General features: G+C 52.8%; 2 protein-coding genes across 15 annotated transcripts in view; one reads left to right on the top strand and one right to left on the bottom strand.

The window, feature by feature from the left end:
• Positions 1-11,521, bottom strand: part of ARHGEF39 (Rho guanine nucleotide exchange factor 39) — a 105,262-nt gene extending 93,741 nt beyond the window's left edge. For 4 of the 5 annotated variants that reach the window (XM_089779531.1, XM_075914731.2, XM_089779532.1 and 1 more), the window contains exon 1: positions 11,385-11,515. The gene's annotated coding sequence lies outside the window, so the exon portion shown is untranslated. Of the gene's footprint in view, positions 1-11,384 lie in introns of all 5 variants that reach the window. The other variant, XM_075914730.2, reaches the window with a different exon arrangement.
• LOC102461674 (myosin-IIIb-like) overlaps positions 11,473-14,821 on the top strand; it is a 166,044-nt gene continuing 162,695 nt past the window's right edge. For 5 of the 10 annotated variants that reach the window (XR_012898732.2, XM_075914719.2, XM_089779529.1 and 2 more), the window contains exon 1: positions 13,328-14,520. Coding sequence is in view for 5 of the 10 variants with exons in the window: in XM_075914719.2 (XP_075770834.2) it covers positions 14,302-14,520 (219 nt within the window). In the remaining 5 variants the exon portion in view is untranslated. Of the gene's footprint in view, positions 11,613-13,327; positions 14,521-14,821 lie in introns of those variants that run through there. The other 5 variants (XM_075914722.2, XM_075914723.2, XM_075914720.2 and 2 more) reach the window with 5 other exon arrangements.

Raw genomic sequence — 14,821 nt, 5'->3', positions numbered from 1 at the left:
GTCCTCCACCTTGGGTTGTAGATCTTTTGGTACCGAAGCAAGGTGGAGCCACGAGGCATGTCGCATGACGATCGATGTCGCTGTAGTGCGGGAGGCCGAGTCGGCAATATCCAGCGATATCTGGAGTGCATTATGGGCTGTTGTGTAACTTTCCTGCACGATAGATTTCAGTGTGTCCCGCTTGGAATCTGGTAAGTGTTGAATTAGGGGTACCAACTTCGAGTAATTTTCGAAGTCGTGATTGGCGAGTTGGGTGGAATAATTGGCCATCCTCAATGTGGCTGTGGCCGAGGAGTATACCTTCCTCCCGAGCAAATCCAGGCGCTTGGATTCCTTGTCCGCGGCAGAGTTCCTTGATTGTGCAGACTTCGCCCTTTGCTGAGCTATGTCGACGACGATGGAATTTGGAGTGGGGTGCATAAAAAGAAATTCCGTGTCTTTGGATTCAATAAAGTATTCCTGTCCGTGTGTTTGTTAGTAGGAGGCACAGATGCCGGGGTCTGCCAGATGTCGTTAGCTATCTCAAGGATCGCGGCATCAAAGAGGAGAGCGAGTTTCGGCTTATTAGAGTGTTGTAGATTTCTGAGAAGGGCATGTTGCTTCTGAGGCACCTCGGAGGTACGCAGATTTTGCAAATATGCTACCCGCTTAAAAAGTTCATAGAACTGCTTATAATCATCCACGAGCGCAGGTTCATCGTTAAAAACCACGTCATCTGGGGAAGAGGAAGAAACATCTGTTGGGGAAGGTGCGGGTTGCTGCTCTGCGACGGGTGACTGATTGATGTCGCCGTGCGTGACCGAAGTTGTTAACTCATCCCCGGTGGGTGTTGGGGGACGTTGGGCCAGCAGGATAGAGTCTTGGGTCGTTGGCAGTTGCGAGTATAATTGACGTCGCTCTGGAGATAAGGTTGGTGAGTGCCTCGTGAAGGAGCGTGAACGATCACAATGGGGCGAGGTGTACTCACGGTAATGAGAGTCGCGATGTGAATATTGCGGAGAGTAAGAAGTGGTGCTCCTCTGACAATAGTAACGGGAGCGAGGAGGAGATCCCAGGGATCGTGAGCGATGCGAATGTCGACATGGGGATCTCGAGTAGTATGCGCGGTGGTAACTTGGCGGTGTAATAGAGCACCTTGGGGATCTGTAATAACGGTGTGTGGAAGAATAGCCGTAGTGGTGGTCTCGTCTTTGGCAAGGTGAGAGCAATGGTTCAGGGGAAAAAGCCGCCCTGTCGGGACTGGGGGAAGGCGTACGGGGATGGTGTGTCTTCCTCTGCGCCTTAGTGGGTACCCCCGTAGATGGGGGAGCCACGGGAATCGAAACGACCGAGGCAGAGTCAGAAACCTCCTCCAGGCGGTGTAGAGGTGATAGTGCCGTTTCGTCCTCTGAGCTTTGGTGTCTCGGTGCCACAGAAGTTGGCGCCGAGATAACTGAGTGTGCCGGAGGGACTGCCTGACGTGGCTGAGCACACCGAAAGCACGGGACTGGGTGCCGAGGTACTACGGGCTTTGCCTTGCTTGTCCACTACCTGTTTGGGAGGGAAGCCCGATGAGTCCCGTGCCTCTCCTTCAGCCCGTTCTCCTGATGACGGGGGCTGAAGTGCCTTATTGAAAAGTAACATCTTCAGGCGCATTTCTCTGTCCCGTCTCGCCCGGGCGGTCAACTTTAAGCAGTGACCGCATTACTGGGGAATGTGGCCCTCTCCCAGGCAGCGGATACAGCGGGAGTGGCAGTCTGAGGCCGGCATGGCGTAGGCGCACGAAGCACATTATTTAAAGCCGGGGGAACCGGGCATGCTTAGTGCGGCGGTCCCCGAGGGAAAGAAGAAGAACTTGAGGGGCAGGAGCAGCCCTCAGAGGTCGTTACGGCAAGAGAACAATAAAGAATTTTTTTTTTAAACTATGAACTAACTAACTAATATACCAATTAAACTAACTATGAGGGAAGGGGCTAACTGGGAAGGAACGAATGAATTAACAAAACGATTTCTCCTCAGAGGGGAGCATGTTCCAAGTCCGTCTGCGGCCGTGGATGGTTAGGGACGCAGAAAAGGCGCAAACTCCGCGGGGCACTCTGAGCATGTGCGGTCCTCCGGAGGGGGCTACTGCTGGTGAAAACTTTCCGGATTGCGGCGCCGGGACGAGCCCGACACCTGTAGTGGAGCACCCACGGGGACATCACTTGAAGAAGAAGTGGACTGTGTCCACGAAAGCTCATGATACCATCTATATGTTTTGTTAGTCTATAAAGTGCTATCAGACCATTTGTTGTTTTTTAAGTTTATCCAATTCTTTCAGTCTTCCCTCATAGGTCATGTTTTCTAAACTTTTAATCATTTTTGTTTCTCTTCTATTAACCCTCTCTGATTTCTCCACCTTTCCTGAAATGTGGTGCCAAGAACTAAACACAATACTCCAGTTGAGATCTAATCAGCAGAGAGTAGAACAGAAGAATTATTTTCTCATGTTCTGCTTACAACACTTCTGTTAAAACATCCCAGAATGATGTCTGCTTCTTTTGCAACTATGCCACGCTGTTATCTCATAGTTAGCTCGTGGTCCACTATCACCCCCTAGAAACCTTTCAGCAGGACTCCTTCCTAGACAGTCATTTTCAATTTTGTATGTGTGCAACATATTGTTCCTTCCTAAGTGGAATACTTCGTATTTCTCTTTAGTGAATTTCATCCTATTTACTGCTGACTATTTCTCCAGTAGATCATTTTGAATTATAATCCTGTCCTCCAAAGCACTTGCAACCCCTCCCACCTACAAATTATCTGCAAGCCTTATAAGTGTACTCACTATGGTATTACCTAAATCATTCATGAAGATATTGAACAGAATTGGTGCCAAAACAGATCCTTGGGAAAAATGTCACCAAGGTGTTGGGTTTCGATATTTTCTCTCCCTTCCCCCAAGCACTTTCCCTTGTTTAATTGGGATCAGGGGCTCACTGTAATGGAGGACTTAGTGAATGCCCTGGTCCAAGCCATGGTAGCTCAACAGAACGCCACCCAAGTGCAGAGGTGGCACTCCAGGAGGTTACCCAATTGCTACAAGAAACTAATCAATTGCTGATTAATCAAGCGGCCTTTGATCAAGCTCTCCTCTGCGAGGTGGTGGATCAAATGAAGACCCTTACCACCCAGACTCCGGGGCCCAAAAGAACAAGCTCTAAGGGTCAAATGAGGGTGCCAAAAATGAGGGTGGAGGATGTTGCAGAATCGTATCGTCTAACTATTGAAGAACTGCTCAGCGTGAGACATGGCCACAGGAACTGAGAGCCAGCATATTTGCCCCTTTTCTCTGTGGAGAGGTCCAGAAAGCCTACTATGATCTGCCTGCCTGGGAAGTTGCAGATTACCCCCAGCTGCAAAAAGAAATCCTGGCCAGTTCAAGGGTGACTGCAGCTGCGAGAGCCCAGAAGTTCCATGACTGGAAGTACCAGGAGAGTAAGCCACCGAGATCCCAGCTGTATTATCTAATACACCTTGCTCAAAGTGGCTACGGTCTGTGCAGCACAGATCCAAGGAAATTTTGGAGGCCCTGGTAATCATGCAGAAATTACTGCCAGATCTTCATGTGTGTGTGGGCTAGAATGACTCCACTACTGTATCTATAATGAAACAATTACAATTGTGAAGAGACGGTTAATGGCAAGAGAGTTGACCCTGAGGTTCATGGTTTCCCATAAGCCATGTTTATTTTTCTGGGGTTCCAGATTTAGTGGACTTTGAGGATACCCTTAGGCTCTGGGGGGGGGACAAAAATGAGGGGTTCAGTGTGCAGGACAGGGCTACCAGTGAGTGGGATAGGGATGCAGGATCTGGGTGGGAGGTGGGGTGCAGGACGGTGAGGAGGGCAGGATCGAGAAGGGAATTTGGCAGCAGAAGAGGCTGCGGAGCGGGGGTACAAGAGAGAGTTCACTGGCAGGGCAGTAGTGCTGGGACTTGCAGCCCTCCAGGAGCAGGGACGGGGCCAAAAGAGGTGAGGGAGGGGCAGAGTCTCTTCCCTATCCAGCTCAGCACTTGCCTGCAGGCTGCGGATCCGAGGCTGGGGCAGGCAGAGCCCTGGGCTGCCCAGGGCTGGTTCCAGCCCCGCCTGGGGCAGTGGGGCGCTAGGGAAGGAGGTCCCCGCCCTCAGCCCACGGGGAGCAGTGCAGCACAGCCTGGGTCCCAGCGTGCCGTGTGCGTTGGCCGCCCAGCCCTCGATCTGTGGAGCAGGCCCAGCCCTGCCACCTCCTGAAGCAGGAAGCAGCCCCAGGGGCGCATGTGCCTCTCCCCCCTCCCCCCAGCAGGAAGCCAGAGCTGGTGCTCCCGCCTGCAGCTGCGCAGCTGAGTTGGAACTTATCAGTAAAAATCGGCTTGCATGCCAGGAGTTGCCGACCCCTGCTATAGAGTCAACCAAGAGAGTAGAAGCAGAAACCAGAGTGTTAGCCTGCTAAGTCCCAGGAGGGCAACATTCAGACAGGACCAGGTGGAAGACCCTAAATACAAGAATGCTAAAAAGAAAGTGACCGAGAAAGCTGGGGCACTTGTAGCTGGGAAAACCCGAGGCCTGGGGCCATATTTCATAATCATGAGGGTCCCTCCATACCAGGTCACGCACATGCGAGATCAAGAGATACACCAACTCCTAGTACCCTGGAAACACCACAAGGATATCTTGAGCCTCGCTCGATCACCTTTTTGGGAGATACCTGGGAGCAGAGAAAACCTAGGAGAGAATTTTGCAGAGGTTCTTCTGGCTGGGGATTCATGAAGATGTCTGACCATACTGTGCCCCTTGTCCCGAGTACCAACTACACAGCCATTGGCCCCTTCTAAGGGCTCCTCTGGTACCCCTGCCAATCATTGAGGTCCCGTTCGAGTGGACTGCCGTGGACCTGGTGAGACCATTGAAGAAAACGACCCAGGCCACCAATATATAAGTGGGTCATTTTAGACTACGCTACCAGATACCCCAAAGCCATCACCTTACATAACACAGCATCTATGACTATAGCTTAGCCGTGGCCAACCTGTGGCTCGTGAGCCACATGCGGCTCTTCCCCCCCACCCTTGGGTGCAGCTCGCGAAGGTCCCACTGTGGCTCATAAAGCCTCCCCTGCGCCTCCAAAAACAGTACAGCAGGAGCACAGGGCTGTCTCCCCAACCCAGCACAGTCCACCATTCTGCCCCCTTATCCCCAGAACTGCACAAGGGAACAGGGATGCCCTCTACAAGGCAGTGTATGGCTCTGCCCCCTCCCACCAAACACAAGGAGAACACAGGACTCCCCCCCCACATGCACAGTACAGGACTCTGCCCCCTCCAGCAAGCACACACACTACAGCAGGAGAGCATAGGGCTCTTCACACAAAGCACAGTGAGGAGAGGGTGCACAGCTGTGTGCCCTAATGGCACCGCACAGGGCTCCCCCCCCCACCCTAGTACAGGAGTGGAAGCGCACCTGCCCCTGCCAGGAGCTTTGGCAGGGGGCATCATTTGGGGACATTGGGGGGGGAGGGTGACGATGTGTTGGGGAGCTCCCAACCCTGCACCCTCATCCGCAGCCAGATGTGACTCCGTCAGCCAGTAGAATAGAAAAGATTTATTGCTTCTCCAAGATACAGCACAGCACAGGCTCGATCTTGACATAGGAGCCAGGGCAGAAAGCGTTAGTCCTCTTGGGAGGGAAGGGGTTTACAGGCCCCTGAACCACCCTGTACTGGACTTAGTCTCCTTTCTTTCATGATTTCCCCAGCCAAGAATGCTCCTTCTTCCAGCCACCGGTCACTCACTCCCCCCCCCCCCCCCGGCAGCCACACCCCTTCCTTTGTTCAAACTCCTTCCCCTGGCCAGGTGTGAAGTAATGTAGTGGAATTTGCCCCTTGCCCGAAAAAGATAAGGAACTAGCCTAACAGCAATTAGGGGCACACTAGCCTGTAAGCAAGAATGAAGCTGTATTTCACATTTTCTAACTTGTGACAGGCACAAGCAGGCAGAGTAAAACCGCACATAGGCATAAGATAAGAGTACCCCTCCCCAGTTACTGGAATGTCAATCGTGAACATTAGAAATAATGTATTGCTGTGCTTTAACCAATGAAATGTAAAAGCCAATCAAACTGTTATTCATGTATCCGATAAAAGGCTATGCACAGAGCGGCACGGGGTCGCTCCTCGCCATTTTTGCTGTAAAGCTCGAGGGGACGACCATCAGCGCTGATTAATAAAGGTCTGGTAAATCCTCCTTCGGGCATCCGTGTCATTCTGTTATACCGGTTTGAGTCCGGTATGGTTACAGTAACTGGGCCATTGTCTACTTGCCACAGACCATCTCTACAGACCAGCACGGGCAGTAGGGGTCTCACACAGCATAACACAGCAACCAGTGAATGCAAAACCAGAGTGAATTCAAGGCCACAAGAATGGATAGCACCCCGCACCCCACTATGGCACAGGGGGCACTAGCCCCTCCTCCCGAGTTTGAACCCCAGGATTTCAAGCTTGAGGTCTGTTTAAAGTCTATACCTTGACTCCAGAGGCAGTTCTTAAGTGCAACAGTTCCAGCTGCTTGCAATTTTGCCTTTTGGGCAGGAAATTGGTTATAAAAAGAGGGAGGGGCAAGGTGATTAAAAGTAACAAAAGGCTGGTTATTCAGGTAACTGAAGAATCATTAGCTCAGTGTTTCTCAACCAGTGGGTATGAGTACCCTTAGGGGTACCTGAGAGAAGTGTGGGGGGTACATCAACACAACTGAAATTAGGAGAAAACTGAATTTTTAAGTTTTACAGCGCTTTATTATTTTTGTACTTTTTACACCCAAAAATTTCATGGCCTGCTCAGCTACGATTAAGTTGTTTAACCAACTGTGTTGCAATGGAAGAAAAAAAATTGTGTGCTTCTGAAAACTGTAGGTACTGGGGGTTACTTAGTGTGTGTGTATATATACATATATACACACACGGCTCTCCAAGCAGCAGCGAGCCCTGCTTGCCAGCTGCTTGCAACTGCATGCTGCGCTGCGTGGCCGCACCAGGCTAAAATCTACTCACCACGGATGAGTAAATTGCCCTAATGGTCAAGCTCTGTGTGTGCGCGCGCGCGTATATATATATATATATATATATTTTAAAGAGGTACTTTATTTAAAAAAAAAAGGTTGAGAAACACTGGGTTAGATCACCATGAAAACATTGCTAGGTACTCCACTCAAAAGATGGGGCAGGGCGGGTGTTGTGCTGCAGCCATCTGCATTTGGATCACTGCTGTTAAACTACTCATAAATGTTCTTGAAAAAGAGGTAAACAATGACTAATCCAAAGCTGACTTCAGTTACAAAGGGATCTCACAATACTGGGTGATTGGGCAAGACAAAGGCAGATGTAATTCAGTGTTGATAAGTGCAAAATAATGCACATGGAAAATATAATCCTAACTATAAACTAGGGATGTAAGTGACTAATTGCCTAGTCGACTATCCGATAAGTAAAAGCTTATCAGACAGTCCACACACTAGTTGACTAGTTGCTTCCCTCCCACTTGCTGCCTCTATCAGAAAGAGACAAGGGGGGAGGAAGAGGAACATGTGCTGGGAGAGTACACTTATAAGCTGGTTCCTCCCAGCTCCAGCTCTCTGGGAGGGCGCAAGGGTGACAAAATGTACAAGACAGAGGTGTAGCGAAGTGGGGGGGCATTTGCCCCGGGCACCACGCCAGGGGGGCTGGGAGTGATGCGCATGCTGCTCTGGTCCACATGATGCTTTTGAACAGAGACGGGGAGTTGGCTAAGTGCTCCCGGCTCTCTACATGCTGTGAGCTGAGGCAGCAGCGGCCACTTTAAAGGTTAGAATCCCTTACCCGGCTGTTCCGTTCCTCCCATGCCTGGCTCTTAGGGTTACCAGGTAGACCCCCCCCAAAAAAAACAGACACACTTGATTGTGAGCGGGGGGAGGGGAGAGGGACCGGCTGGGAGGAAGGGGGGCAGGAGGCAAGGCTGACGGGGGGAGGGTATCAGGGATCAGGGGGGCTGGATGGGAGAAGGGGGGGCCGGAGGAAAGGGGGCGGGAAACAGAGCTGGCGGAGGGGGGGGGGAGGGTAATGCAGCCACTGGCCGCAGCCGGAGTCCCACAGACTGTGCCCCTGGCAGGCACTCCCTCTAGTTCATAGGTTCCCAAACCGGGGGGAGTGCCCCCCCCTGCGGGGGGGCATGGAGAAATTCCAGGGGGAAGATGAGGTGACCCAGACCCCCCCCCCAAGAAAAAGCCCACGCTGGCATTACCTCACCCCAAGTTTATCTTTAACTTTTTGTTTTGCACTGTGGCTTCCCCAGGTCTGTCTCCCTCCCTCCTCCTGGTGCTACAGACAAACAAGCCCCACAGCTACTTTGAAAAGGTACTAATTTGAAGCTGACTTTCAAAAGGTACTAATTTCCCTCCGACAATAGGGGCCTTGGAGCTTGGCTCCTTGAATAATCATTGATTAAAAAGGCTCAAATGCAGGCAGAGTTGCAAACAGCTGCTAGCTCAGACTCAGGAGCAGCCCAGGGAATAAGCGGCACACATGGGCTGTGTCTAGACTGCATCCCTTTTCCGTAAAAGGGATGCAAATTAGACACATCGCAATTGCAAATGAAGCGGGGATTTAAATCCCCCCCACTTCATTTGCATAAACATGGCTGCCGCTTTTTTCCGGCTTGGAGCTTTGCCAGAAAAAAGCACCAGTCTAGACGGGGATCCATAAGGGATCTTTCGGAAAAGGCTTTATTTTCTGAAAGATCCCCATCTACACTGGCGCTTTTCTCCGGCAAAGCTCCGAGCCGGAAAAAAGCGGCAGCCATGTTTATGCAAATGAAGCGGGAGGGATTTAAATCCCCGCTTCATTTGCAATTGCAATGTGTCTAATTTGCATCTCTTTTATGGAAAAGGGATGCAGTCTAGACACAGCCATGCTTTCTGAGTCCCCGGACTTGGTTGCGGGACCCCCCAAGCACCAGCTTAGCTGTCCTCTCCCCAAATCCAGACCCCCAAGAGTACCCTGTCCAGACCCCCACAAGTACCATGCCCCCCTGCCCAAAACCCCCACTGGTACCTGCCCCCCTGCCCAGACCCCACAAATGCCCTGCCCGCCCTGCCCAGAACTCCATGAATACCATGCCCCCCCACACCCAGAACCCAAATACCATGCCCTCCTGCCCAGAACCTCCATTGGTACCCTGCCCAGATCTCCACGAGTGCCCTGCCCCGGGCCCCACCTGCCCCCTGCTCAAGGTACCCCCTGTTTAGGGCCCCACCAGAACTCTGCTCCTGCCCCCTACCTCCTGGCCAGACACCTACCCCTAGCTTGTTCCTGTAGCCTATTTTCCTTTCAGATTCTGCACCCCCATCCCTATCCCACTCACTGGCAGCCCTGTCCGGAACACTGGATCCCTCATTTCGGCCCCACCTCAGATAACCGGAGTGAAGTGGGTTGTGCCCACAAAAGCTCATGATACCAGCTACATGTTTCATTAGTCTTTAAAGTGCTACCAGACTATTTGTTGGTTTTTAAGTTTATCCTGTACAGACTAACTTGGCTACTCCCGATAACTCAAGAAGATCATAGAATCATAGAATAATAGGACTGGAAGGGACCTCGAGAGGTCATCGAGTCCAGCCCCCCACCCTCAAGGCAGGACCAAGCTCTGTCTACACCATCCCTGACAGATGTCTATCTAACCTGTTCTTAAATATCTCCAGAGAGGGAGATTCCACCACCTCCCTTGGCAATTTATTCCAATATTTGACCACCCTGCCAGTTAGGAATTTTTTCCTAATGTCCAATCTAAACCTCCCCTGCTGCACTTTAAGCCCATTACTCCTTGTCCTGTCTTCAGAAACTAAGAGGAACAAATTTTCTCCTTCCTCCTTGTGACACCCTTTTAGATACTTGAAAACCGCTATCATGTCCCCCCTTAATCTTCTTTTTTCCAAACTAAACAAGCCCAGTTCATGAAACCTGGCTTCAAAGGTCATGTTCTCTAAACCTTTAATCATTCTTGTCGCTCTTCTCTGTACCCTTTCCAATTTCTCCACATCTTTCTTGAAATGTGGCGCCCAGAACTGGACACAGTACTCCAGCTGAGGCCTAACTAGTGCAGAGTAGAGCAGCAGAATGACTTCACGAGTTTTGCTTACAACACACCTGTTGATACAACCTAGAATCATATTTGCTTTTTTTGCAACAGCATCACACTGTTGACTCATATTCAACTTGTGGTCCACTATGACCCCTAGATCCCTTTCCGCCATGCTCCTTCTTAGACAGTCGCTTCCCATCTTGTATGTATGGAACTGATTGTTCCTTCCTAAGTGGAGCACTTTGCATTTCTCTTTATTAAACCTCATCCTGTTTACCTCTGACCATTTCTCTAACTTGCTAAGGTCATTTTGAATTATGTCCCTATCCTCCAAAGAAGTTGCAACCCCACCCAGTTTGGTATCATCTGCAAACTTACTAAGCATACTCTCTATCCCAATAAATTAAATTTATAGGCAGCAGATGTGAAACAAAAATTATTTTTTCATGGTCAACTTGTAGAACTCTTTACCAGGAGATGGTGGAAAGGCCCCAACTATAACAGGGTTCCAATAAGAATAAAATAAATTCAAGGATGATAGCCATTGATGGACCTACTAGCCAAAATGGACAAGGATGGTGTCCCTAGCCTCTGTCTGCTAGAAGATAGGAATGGATAACACGGGATGGATCGTTTGAGGATTGCTTCTTCTGTTTATTCCTCCTGACACACCTGGCATTGGCCACTGTTGGAAGACAGGATACTGGGCTAGAAGGCTCTTTGGTCTGCCCTGGTACAGCCATTCTGATTTTCTTATATATCTGTCCCTTGCTGTAACCCACGAGATTCCACATTCCTTCCAGAGCTGAGACACAGCCCAGGAGTCCTCACAGGGTTGCTCGTTCTCCCCAGCGTTAGTAAGAGATTAGGAACTATTAACATTTTAAGGTAAGTAGTGTCCCTTAAGTGACTTGCCACAAGAGGTCCGACTACGTGAGCGTCAGAGGGGAGTGGGTCTAATCTGCCTTTCTTTCACAGAGGCATTAGATACAGTGCTTCTGCCAGCTACCTGCCAAAAAGGGAGATTTCCAGAGCCTTGGTAGCCCTGGGGTAGGGACACTGCGGGGCAGACGGAATTGGTCTGCTCCCCCCTTGTACTGAGCATGCTCAGCAACACGGCTGAGGCTGCTGTCCTTAGTCTGCCTCGCCATGCATTCACCCCCCCCCCCCCATTTCATGCCATGCACAGCTCCCCCCCTCTGAAATGGCGCCCCTGCCCCCTCGGCACCTCGAACAGCCAGCACAGATAACACCGGCTCCCACGGGCCCGACCGCCGGTACCTGCCTGCTGGGTCTCAGCCACCAGAGCCGCGCGCCACCATTCAAACAGCCGCCGCGCGAGCCAGGGGGAGGGGCCTGCGCGGGGAGAGGGCGCAGCGCCCAGCCGGGCAGGCGTGGTGGGAAATGGCGCGCAGGCTGGAGAGGGGGGGCTGAGGCGAGGGGCGGCGCGGACGCCCGGGGAGCCAGAGGAGGAGCCGGGTAGGTCCGAGGCAAGAGGTGGCGGTGGAGGTGGGTGTGAGCCTGAGGCGAGAGACCTGGCGGGCGCGGTGTGGGCGGGGCCGGCAGAGGCGGGAGGAGCCCGAGGCGGGGGTGGCGCTGAGGCGAGAGACCTGGCGGGCGGGGCCGGCAGAGGCGGGAGGATCTCGAGGCGGGGGTAGCGCTGAGGCCAGAGACGTGGCGGGCGGGGCCTGGCAGAGGCGGGAGGAGCCCGAGGCGGGGGTGGCGCTAAGGCGAGAGACCTGGCGGGCGGGGCCTGGCAGAGGCGGGAGGAGCCCGAGGCGGGGGTGGCGCTGAGGCGAGAGACCTGGCGGGCGCGGTGTGGGCGGGGCCTGGCAGAGGCGGGAGGAGCCCGAGGCGGGGGTGGCGCTGAGGCGAGAGACCTGGCGGGCGCGGTGTGGGCGGGGCCGGCAGAGGTGGGAGGAGCCCGAGGCGGGGGTGGCGCTGAAGCGAGAGACCTGGCGGGCGCGGTGTGGGCGGGGCCTGGCAGAGGCGGGAGGAGCCCGAGGCGGGGGTGGCGCTAAGGCGAGAGACCTGGCGGGCGCGGTGTGGGCGGGGCTTGGCAGAGGCGGGAGGAGCCCGAGGCGGGGGTGGCGCTGAGGCCAGAGACCTGGCGGGCGCGGTGTGGGCGGGGCCTGGCAGAGGCGGGAGGAGCCCGAGGCGGGGGTGGCGCTGAAGCGAGAGACCTGGCGGGCGCGGTGTGGGCGGGGCTTGGCAGAGGCGGGAGGAGCCCGAGGCGGGGGTGGCGCTGAGGCCAGAGACCTGGCGGGCGCGGTGTGGGCGGGGCCTGGCAGAGGCGGGAGGAGCCCGAGGCGGGGGTGGCGCTGAGGCGAGAGACCTGGCAGGCGGGGTCTGGGGGAGGCGGCTGGTCCCCCGGGGTCTGACTCTTGCTATGGTTGTTCTCTGGGTCCCGGCGAAAGGCAGCAGGGACCCACCGTCCAGGGCGGCGCGGAGAATGGAGCAGGCAGGCGCTGCTGGCGAGCAGGGTGGTCGGGTGGCGAGAGTCGCTGCAGACTTAAGCAGAGAGGAAGAAATACAGACTGGGGAGAAATCTTCAAGAATAAGCGGAAAGATTTAAAAGGGATTTCTATGTGTGAGCGAAAAGGAAGGGCAGGATGGCAACTGGAAAGTACAGTTGACACGATCAGTTTTTAGGGTAAGCTAGACAGGGCTAAGCATTTCGATACTGGCATAAATGCTCCCAAGGGCGGGACAAGAGAAGTGTTGTTTGTATTGAGCACCTAGGAGAGCCCCAGTTATGGCCAGAGTCCTTTTGTGCAAGGCACTGTACAGAGAACACAAATGCAGTCCCTGTCCCAAAGAGGCTACAAGCAGCCACCAATGCAGACAAACTGATAGGACGTGGTGATAGGATGCTGCATCAGCACAACAGCAGCTAAGCCGTTTTCAAGGTGGTTTTTTTTAATGCTTCAGAGGGGTAGCAGAATTAGTCTGTAACAGGAAAAACTTAAAAACAACAAATAGTCTAGTAGGCTTTAAAAAATAACAAAACATGGATATAGTGTCTTGAGCTTTCCTGAGCACAACCCACTTCTTCAGATAACCTGAATGTTGGAAGTCCAGATCCAAGAATAAATAAGGGGGGGGGGAGGAGAAGGGAGAGAGGGAAAAAATTCTGCTCCTTCAATTTTTTTCTGTCTCCCCGCTCCTCCTTTCCTTATTTATTCTTGGATCTGGACTTCCAACACTCAGGTCATGTGAAGAAGTAGGTTGTGCCCAGGAAAGCTCATGATATCATCTACATGTTTTGTTAGTCTTTAAAGTGCTATTCGACTATTTATTGTTTAAAGTTTTTTAATGTATAGGAGCTTCATGTGATTACGTTTTGGATATGACACAGTTCACGGGAGGAGGAATGATTTGTTTAATTTTCTTGATGTGGCGTTTAGGGCTGTTCTGTACATTTTGCCGCTACAATTATGTCCAATACTAAAGTGTTAGACTGCTGATTATCAATTTCAAACCATTATAGTTGCAGACTCAGAAGTACAAAACCTGGAGATAAGCTCTTAGCTTTAAGGTGCACTGCTCTAGTGTTAGTGAAAGACATTACGTACAGCTACAATTACTTGCCTTCTCACACGCTAGTTTTCCTCCTTGCTGTAATGTTATACCTCTGTAGACACATTCTTCTTGCACTGTTTCCTTGTGTTAGTGTAGTCACAAAATCCATGCTTTCTCCGTGAGAATGGCTCATGTTGAAGAAATATAAAGTATAATTCCACGGCAGATGGTTACCTAGAATGGAAGGGATTTTTTCTCGTTTTACTTCCAACTCTGCTGATGCTATGAGTTGTTTAATTTCTCTGTATCTTTATGAACCAAGTGAATTGCTCTGGATATGGCGGATCCTTCCTACTAGGGCAACCTGTTCATGCAGAGTCGCGGTAGAGGGGGTGCTCTTGGGGTTCAGGCCCATTCTGTGAAGGTCGTGGTTAGAGCTAGACCCCAGACTTCATCTCCCTGTGGCCAGGTGGCTGAGAGTCACTCCTCGGCCAGGAAGATGGAGTCTGCAGGCTTGTAGGGACTCCTCAGTAAGAAACCCAGGCTGTCCAGCCCAGCTTGGCTGTCGGAAAGAAAGAAGGGAGCGCGCAGGGGGAGGGGGCTGAGGTGGGACTGCCCGAGCCAGGGCGGGGCTGAGCTGGGGGCTAGGAAGGGAGGAGCAGACGGACACGCTGGGATGGGGGCGAGTCTTAGCTCCCAGGCGGAAGCTTGCCTGCGGTCGCCGGTTCTTAGTGCCGGGACGTTCTCGGATCCAATCTCTGCTGGGATGGCCCCTCCTGGAGAGCCGGGGCCATTGGCCTTCGACGACGGCGAGGACTTGGCGGCCCTGGAGGAGCTGGACGAGGCGAAGCTGCTGCATAGCCTGAGCGGCCGCTTCCAACAGCAGCGGATCTATGTGAGGGGGGGGGGGACCGCGGGCAAGGCTGAGTGCGAGCCGAGGGGCTGCTGTAGGGCCTCCCTTGTTCCGAAGTGGCTAGAGGGTGGGAGAAGGGACCCCAGGTATGTGCGGGGCCGACTGGTCCCACGGGACTCTGGAAGCGTGTAAGGGAGGGCTGCGGGACACCGGGATATGTGGGGGTACCAAAGGGCACCGAGGGTGCGGAGAGGGAACGAGGGACCCACCGGACACTGTGTGCGTGCCGAAGACACCAGGGGCGAGCCAGCAGCCGATTTCTAGTTATACAAGAAAAAACGTT

This window comes from Pelodiscus sinensis, chromosome 6, assembly GCF_052426305.1.
Source record: "Pelodiscus sinensis isolate ZL-2025 chromosome 6, ASM5242630v1, whole genome shotgun sequence".
Classification (NCBI taxonomy): Eukaryota; Metazoa; Chordata; order Testudines; family Trionychidae; genus Pelodiscus; species Pelodiscus sinensis.
The sequence above is the reverse complement of the archived record's forward strand: the minus strand, read 5'-3'. Positions and strand labels throughout refer to the sequence as shown.